The 8,906-nt window shown below is 43.4% G+C and overlaps 1 protein-coding gene across 1 annotated transcript in view; it reads left to right on the forward strand.

Moving 5' to 3' along the window:
- The window catches only part of FGF23 (fibroblast growth factor 23), an 8,596-nt gene extending 344 nt beyond the window's left edge, over nucleotides 1-8,252 (forward strand). Inside the window, exons 2-4 of the mRNA XM_011361813.1 lie at nucleotides 382-528; nucleotides 6,148-6,251; nucleotides 7,764-8,252. Coding sequence (XP_011360115.1) covers nucleotides 382-528; nucleotides 6,148-6,251; nucleotides 7,764-8,252 — 740 coding nt within the window. The remainder of the gene's footprint in view (nucleotides 1-381; nucleotides 529-6,147; nucleotides 6,252-7,763) is intronic.
- Nucleotides 8,253-8,906: the final 654 nt, after the last annotated feature.

The raw sequence follows: 8,906 nt of genomic DNA on the forward strand, positions 1-8,906 counted from the left end.
ATTGGCTTGAAATTGAGGGGTTTGTGTGTGTGTATGTGCATGTGCGTGTGTGTGTCTGGAATCGACGTGCCTTCCGTGAGCCTCAGAGGTCTCTGCATTCTCTTCAGATGGGCTGATTACAACACAGAGGATGTGGACAGTGGAGGTTTTCCTGTTTGATGTCACACTGCTACCCTTTAAAAGGCCGAGGGAAAAAAAGGAGGGAATCCAGCCTGGGATCCTCATGCCAGATACCCACAAGGAAGAAGAGGAGAAAAAGGCCAGAGAGGCCACCGGAGTAAGGGAGGCAGTGTCAGATTTCAAATTCTGTGCCAGCCACTCAGAGAGCAGTGATGCCGAGGGGCAGCCTAGGGCTCCTGGTCTGCATCCTGTGCGGTGCAGTCAGAGCCTATCCCGATGCCTCTCCGCTGCTTAGCTCCAGCTTGGGGGGCCTGATCCACCTCTACACAGCCACAGCCAGGAACGGCTACCACCTGCAGATCCACAAGGATGGCCATGTGGATGGCACACCCCATCAGACCATCTACAGTGAGTAGGGGCTTTATTCTGGCTGGGAAGAAGCAGGGCTCTTCTGTCCATGATACCTACAAAGAACTTGGGGAGAACCTGAGATAGGAGAGCTAATCTAGCCTCATAGCTTCTTGCCCCAGAATCCACTTATTGTGTGTACCTGTGTGTGTGTGTGTGTGTGTGTGTGTGTGTGTGTGTGTTTTTAAACCTTGAGAGAAGATTCTATCACCTCTCTAATTGGCGTTTACTTGTTTCTCCCAAAATGAATAATTTCTGCCTTAACGAAAATCCCTCTTCCCACAATAGCAGCCACTTTCTCTTTGTCCTGTCCAAAGAATCAAAAAATGCACAGAAAGAAAGGCAAGGAGGCTGAGAGGAAAAAGCCAGGTAGGTCAATAGACACTGAGTTTTAGCTCATGAACCTTGGATTGGCTTAATGGTTGTGAAGAAGATTACTGTATCAGACCAAGGTTTGGAACAGATAAACTCAGGGGCTCTTTTCAACTCTGAGCTTCTTGTATTCTGGCTTCATAAAAATATATTAAAGACAGACTATCCAAGTATGTCATCTTGATGAGTCTGACCAAGTACACAAACCATTCATGCACTCATCTATCCATGCATGCATGCATCTAATCATTCATCCATCCAAAGGTTTACCGGGGTATTCGGAGGTACCCAGTTTGATATGAATTGTTGATTCTTCTCTATGGAGCTGAAAGTCCCACTCAGTAGAAAACTGAGCTAGCTGGGAAACTCTTTTGCAACATGAGACAACTGAAATGTTTTTAAAGATTAGGTTTGTGGAAAGTTAGCTCACCAGTCTACAACAGTCAATTGATTATCCTAATGATTCAAGTGAGGGATCCTTGGTGTGCACCTTGGTGTGCACTATAAGAGATAATGTGGTAGCAGGGGGGATGAATACCGAAGTAGAAAAGGTCTTCTATTTTATGAGAATATGTAAAAATTACTCTAAGGATACATAAAAATGCAAATTGATTCAACACAGATCAAATTAAAGAAATAAAAGAGTAATCACAGTCTCTATTTAATTAAAGAAAACTCCTTATAGGAATAACGATTTGCCCTTTATTGTTGTAGTAAATTATTCAGTAATGTTGCTGTGGCCTTGCTGTGTGCAAGACATTAATTCTGCTAAGAATCAAAGGTCCTCAAACCTGGTAGCAAGATACCTGCACATGCAAACCCAACAGATCAAACCTCTTCAGGTGTTCAGTGGATGGTGATAGGATATGAGGAAGGAGAAAAGGTCTCTTCAAATATCAAAGATTCCGGAACTCAAAAGGATATAGTAGGATTCAGGAGCCAACATCGTGGAAGCCATGTTTGAGTCTAAAGGAAAAAATCTGAAATAAATCTGGATACACTCGATGTATCCAAAATGCTGCTCCAATGGATAGTTAATGGAACGTACAATGTGTTTGATACCATGCAAAACTCTGACTGCAAAGGAAGACATAGCCCTTCAGGCACCTCGTCCTATCTCCCAGCTCATTACCAGACTTTTAGAAAGTACAATTTTGCACTTCTCATGGAGGGTCACCCTTACCTCTACTGCAAGATAGGTGATTTAAAATGCACAACAGAGGATTATGGTAAATTATTTTGATCTCCATAGATGGAAAGGGCTTCATATAACTAGAGAATGCTTATAAAACTCTCCCAGAATCATGGAATCCCTTCACTGAAAGGACACCCCACACCCACCAAAGACATGTCCTCCTAAACACAACATAGAGTAGAACAGTGTGAGCAAGCTATGGTGGGCTGAACACTCCAATGTGGGGGGCTCAGGCTGCTGAGCAGGCAAGCTGGATTCTAGAACTTTCCCACAAATATCCACTGGCATCAGGCCCAGAAGAGGCACCAAGTACTGGTGGGAATGAATAAAATGATTGAGAAGAAGAAAAATGAATTGAACTGATTTCAGATATTTTTTGTTTAAAGAAAAGTGATTTTGTTTGTCAGATATAGACACTAAATAAGCATTTTGTCTGGAAATTAACACAAACCTGGGGAAGGGAACTCAGGTCAGGGTGATGGGAAGGAGACACCTTTCCTAGTTTATATAACCTTTGTGCTATTCAAATCAGTTATCAGGTGCATTGCCAAAAAAAATATATACTAAAATAAAAAATTACCGAAAAAGAAAGAAGAAACATTGGTGCATGTAGATAGATAGCACAACTAATTAACAGAGGATTTATAATTACCTCCTCCATGAGTGTAAAGCAATACTTTTACAATGATGGGAAGGTGAGGTGGGTTTTTCCCCTCCTAATTAATTATGAATTTTCCAGTGAAATCTGTTTCATTTAATTGTTGAGCTTCAGTAAATTCTTGATTAATAGTTGAGTGCCCAACCCATCTTTGGGTTGTTGGTCATTGTGAAATTATCTCCCTACAAGATTCTATAACCTCCTTACAGACTCACAGTGCTCATGTCGGGGAACCTCTCCAATGTCTGTGTGTTCTATCCTACTTGAAAAAGATCACCCTCCCATCTCCCATTATCCCCTCTTTGTAGAAATAGCAGAAAAGAGATGCTTTTTACCCTTGGTTAATGTCACTTCCTAGATTCTGGTATTTTTATTTCTTTCATCTTCCCCACTGGCATTTTCTTTACTTGAAGCTGAATTATCCTCAGACCCCTCAATCCTTCAAAATCACATCTTTGTTTTGGAGAGCTCAAAGCACTTTACATCTATTATCTCATTCGTCATTTACTGGCTGTGAGACCAGAATGAGCAGATAATTTTCTACTTTGATAGCAGAGGTGAAATTAAGTGGTAATATAACAATTACCAGCATTCAGAAAGTGCTCTTATGTTAGATAAAAATATTATCTCATTACATCCTGAAGACAACCAAATGAGGTAAATGACTCTACTACATATGAGAAAACAAAGGTTAAGGAACTTAAATAACTGGCTCAAGGTCACATAGGTAGTAAATGACCTAAAAGACACCTTCACATCAAACTTATGCTTCTTCTAGGGTCACATGCATCACCCACAGCCACTGAAAGAAATGACCATTAAGTCTCCTGGTTCCAACAGGTTATAGCTCAAGCAGCCCATAATTTTTGTTCCTTCCTTCTACTGAATTCTGCTCTTGAATCTGTGCGGATGGTGAAAATATGCCTTCTGAAGGAAATCTGTCTCTCACATTCTCTAAACTTTCATATTAGCTCATGTTGGTTTGATTCAAGTCTAGGCATCCTCCATAGCACTTGCTCACTGTTCCAAAAGCTATGTTCTATTGGGACTGGCCCCAGGGATCAGGAGCAAGTATACCAAACACACTGCCCACAGTGACCCCAAGCATCAGGCCAACATGATTGCCAAAATATGGGGTTGTCATAGTGTCAGGTCAGCACATACTATATAATGCCTTTCATTTGCTCAATCCTTTCAAGTCATTTTTACAACCATCATCCCATTTGATTCTAATCATGACCCTATAAACTTAGCAGGACAGCTATTGTTATTCTCTTTTCACAGCTGAGGAAACTGAGGCTAGAGCAATGACTTGTCCAAGGCTATAAAGCAAGTAAGTGGCATAATTGGGACCAGAACTCAAGTACTCCAGTTCTCAATTCCTGGCTCAGTGACCTTTCCCTGACCCACTCAGGGGCATGGTGACTTAGGGTTCTCATGGCCTGCAGCATGTATTTTGGCACTTAATTTTGTCTTCTAGTGCCTATAATGATTTCTGTTGGAGGGAAGCTATAGGGTCATAGGAAGTGAATGTTAAAGTCACTGACCTGAGTTTGAATCCTGCCTTGGTTTCTGTATCACTTAAATTGGGATACTGCAACTACCAATATTAATAATATTAACAACACAGCAGTTGTCTTGAGAATTTAAAATATGTAAAGTACTTAGAGCACAATCACTCAAAAGCAGTTACTCAATGTAATTTTTCCCTAATTAAACTGAAAATTCATTAGGACAGAAACTATTTCTTATAAGTTTCTTATGTTTCTCTCAAGGATTACCACAAAATTAGCCATATATTTAAGACACATAGGCGGACCCCATTATGAGGTAATTTAAATATCCTCTACACCTCTCATACCCCACCGTACTTCCAGAAGCTTCCCTTAGACTAACCCTCAGCCAAACTTGGAAACAAATTAACGTCTCTCTTTGGCCTCTTCTTTTCTCTTCCTTTCTCTTCTTGCTCCCACCCTCGTTCCTTCTGTCCCACACCATTCCAATTTCAGTCTATATCAGGATTTATACTCAGCTCATATCTAAGTATTGTCTGCAGCACTTCTCAGAGGTCTTATATTGAGCTTACATGGAGTAGGGAGGGCGACTGGCTGTAAGTCACCCCACAAGGTTCCACCATTTACTGAGCTCATGACATTTCTAGAAGAGGGATTCGAACCCCTACCTGGGATCCTTCCTTGCGGCCATGAGGACAAATGAGATGCAGAGGGAAACTCTACGGTAAGCAAATGGAAGTGGCTCCAAAGACTTAAGGAAATGATTTTCAACAGAAAGTTTCAGGTAATTAAACAGCATTTGGGGCAGAAGTCTTGCTGAATTGCAGCCTTGTCATAAAACAGAAAACTTTAGGCTTTATTTAACTAGTCATTAGTACTTGTTAAAATTGCAAGTTTACACTGGAGTATATGGGGGGGGGGTCACACTTAAAGCTGTTATCAATTATTTAAGGTGTAGGTAGTATGAATGGGTTTTAGGCCTTTGTTGTAAACTAGTTTTTGAGAGGGACATTGAAAGACCATGAGGGACTGTACCTAGAGGGGACACCACCTAGTGAAAAAAAAGACAAAAAATAGCAATAAGGACCCAAGAAGAAATTCCATCCATCCCCAGTATCTATTAATGGAAAGATAAACCCTCTGCTTGTAAGTAGCTCCTTCTAAGAGAGGCACTAGATACGTAAACTTAGTTAAAGCAAGGTGAATGAAACACGTGTTATAATAGAGGTGTAGGCATTGTTCTGGGGGAGCTGAGAAGAAAGAACAATTAATAATTAGGGAGATTAGGAAAGTTTTTATAGAAATAGTGACATCTGAACCTTGCCTTAAAGGATGAGTGATTTCAATAATCAGAGAAGGGAGGGGATGATCAATTCTAATACATGATAGGTGTTGACTGATGAGTCAGTGGCTATTACACAGCTACCTGGGTGGAGAATCAGGCTCTATATGCAAACTGGATCCTTGAAAGACATCTCAGTACAGATTTTAAAATTGCAAAGGCAGAAGACTTGGGAGAACATGACTACCACCACAAATATGAAGAGGTATTAGCCAGGCAAGGGGAAAATAAAGACAACCCCGGCAGACAGAGGAATATGTGTATGGCACCAGTGAAAGAAAACTGAGAGCTCAGACTGCTCCATGTAGCAAGAAGATGAGAGAGGAAGAAATTGTGGAGTAGAAGAATGGGGGTTCCCGAGAGAGAAAATCAGAAGAAATGAGGCTGAACAAGTAAGTACAAGGGGAGAATTATATAAAATCATCACCGCCATTAAAATCAATCAAGGGAGTATTCACGAAGGTGGGTTTTCAGGACATGCTCGAAGGTGAGAATTGAGTGTGCAGCAAGGATTTGACATGAATAATTTTCTCCTCAGGTGCCCTGATGATAAGATCAGAGGACAGTGGCTTTGTGGTGATAATAGGTGTGATGAGTAGAAGATACCTCTGCATGGACTTCAAAGGCAACATTTTTGGATCAGTGAGTTTCTTTTGTGCTGGTCACTATTTGCAAATAATTATCTAATTTCTTTGACAGAACATACATAGTTATAGCCTGAAGATTCCATTTGCAGTATACCTTGATTTGTTTTCACTGAGTACTTTTTTAGTCTAAGTACTAAAGTGCTCAGGTTTATACATCTTGGTTTGAACCTAGGCAGTCTGGTTTTAGAGCACAGACTCTTAGCCTCTAGTCTGAACTGCCTGTTAGTACTCATTTTTGTGTCTAGCACAGCAGCTTGTATGTAGCCAGTATGTCCTTTAATCATGTAAATACATGTTGCAAAGTGCATTAGAAAGGATTAGAAACCATCGGCATCTTCTTGATTCTGTTACCTTTTTGACTTTGGGCGAGTCCCCTCACTTCTCTAACGTTCAGTTTCCTCACCTGGAAAAAGTGCAGTGAGATGGACTGTGTGCCCTCTGGGTGCCCCCCCCCCCCCCCCTGCGCACGCACACACACACACACACACACACACACACACACACACACGTTACAGATCTCAAATTAATTATCTCTCTGCCCCAATTGTGATGGCTGGTCCTTCAGATTGCAAGCAACGGATTTTCAAAACTACAGGTTGCAGGCACATGCCAAAGGATTTTGAGATAGTACAATAATAGGGCTGCCTATCTCAAGAGCCTCTTACCATGGGAGAGACCTTAGAAATTTCATAAGAGCAATAACTTTCTGTTTTGCTTACTGCGGTGTCTCAGCATCTATAATGGTATCTGGCCCAGAGCAGACAAATATCTGTTGAAGAAATAGAGACAATAAACAAACAAATCTGTTGACCTTATATAGGCATGTAGATAGTTCTCATCTGTAAAATATTACTTTGTGGAATTTGAAGATTAAGTTAAATAATATGTAAAGGTCCTGGCAGGCACTCAATAAAACCCCATACTAGTTGGTGGCAGAGAAAGAGCTCAAACCTAGGTCTTCTATTGGCAAAGTTCATGTCCCTAATTCCCAAACTACATTATCTCTCCGATGTGAATATTCTCACTTATGTTTGACCCCGCAAACTCCATCCCATCTCCTTTCCTCCAGGTAAGGAGGCAGGCCCAAGCCACCATTTAGCCAAAGGGGGGTTCAAAATGGTAGAGAGTAGGAAGGACAAGATTGCATTTAAGATAGCCCTCTCTCCAGAAACCAAACACAAGAAGTGCTGCCGGCTCTGAACACGTCTAGCCCAAGCAAGCCCTGTGCCAAGCCAGCTGGCGTCCAGGTAGGGAGCTGTGAAGTCCCGGTGGCTGCCACTCCCTGGGAGTGGAAGCAGTATTCAGTGCTTGGGCGATTTGGAAAGCACTAGTCAAAATCACGTCTCCCCAGCAGGGCACCGTGAGGTTAAATACAGCGACCTAATAGCTCCTCCCATCAACGACTTCCCTCCAGGGGTCCAGGCTGGTCTGCACTGAGCTCAGAGCCCAGGGCAGGGGGCTCCGGTCCACACTTCCCGCCCTCACCTGCATCGCTTTGCCCTTTCAGCATCACTTCAGCCCCGAGAGCTGCAAGTTCCGCCAGCGAACGCTGGAGAATGGCTACGACGTGTATCACTCGCCCCAGCATCACTTCTTCGTCAGCCTGGGCCGAGCTAAGAGGGCCTTCCTGCCGGGCACGAACCCCCCACCTTACTCCCAGTTCCTGTCCCGAAGGAATGAGATCCCCCTGTTCCAGTTCAACACCCCGCGGCCGCGGCGGCACACGCGCAGCGTGGAGGACTACAAAGACTACGATTTGGACCCCGACCCGCTGAAAGTTCTGAGGCCCCGTCCCCGGTGGGTCCCCGCCCTGCCCTCCTGCTCCCAGGAGCTCCCGAGTGCCGAGGACAATAGCGTGGTGGCGAAAGACCCGAGTGCCGAGGACAACAGCGTGGTAGCCAACGACCCGTTAGGGGTGCTCAGGCCCAGCAGGGTAAACATATACCGTGAGAGAATGGGCAAGGGGAGGTGCCGTCCCCACCCTGAGTTTGTCTAGGGATCCCAGAAAGGAATCATTTTCAACCACCTTTCAGAAAAGTAAACTATCTTTAAAGGGACCAGCGCCCGCCAAGGAAGGGAAGGTGGTTTGACCGGTGGAATTAGCTGCTTCTCTCCGTTTCCTTTCCCGAGAAAGCCCTTGAGAATCTAACTTTGAGACCTGAGAAGTGGGAGTTTCACTGCCTTCTTCACCCCACCTATACCACCTTTCTGCATTAAGAAGCCCCCATAGGTAAACAAGAGATTTCCGCCTTTACTAAAAAGGAGAGAAGGAACATTTCCTCCTTCCCTCATTCTTTCTATATGCCTCTTTTCTTAATCAGTTTAGCATTAAAAACAAAGGAATGGCTTGGTGTGCTCACTGCTTTGAGGGTGAAGGGAAGAGCCAATGCCAGCAGCTTCTCCACTGCTCCTTGCATTTATGCTCTCTTGGCCCTATTGGCATTTGAGTGTGCAACACTGACCCAGGGCAGTGACAGCTGGATAACCAGGGCACTAGAGTGTGGGACTGAGGAAAAGACCACACTGTCAGCTATTCACCATGATCTCTTTATCGCCCTGCAGCAGTGGCTAGGGGCTTAGGCTGTTTGGCTGACAGGTCTGGGTCTTAATCCACTTGAAAATTCTGGAGGCATTAAATGAACATAGCTTT

This window comes from Pteropus vampyrus, unplaced genomic scaffold (assembly GCF_000151845.1).
Source record: "Pteropus vampyrus isolate Shadow unplaced genomic scaffold, Pvam_2.0 Scaffold70, whole genome shotgun sequence".
Classification (NCBI taxonomy): domain Eukaryota; kingdom Metazoa; phylum Chordata; class Mammalia; order Chiroptera; family Pteropodidae; genus Pteropus; species Pteropus vampyrus.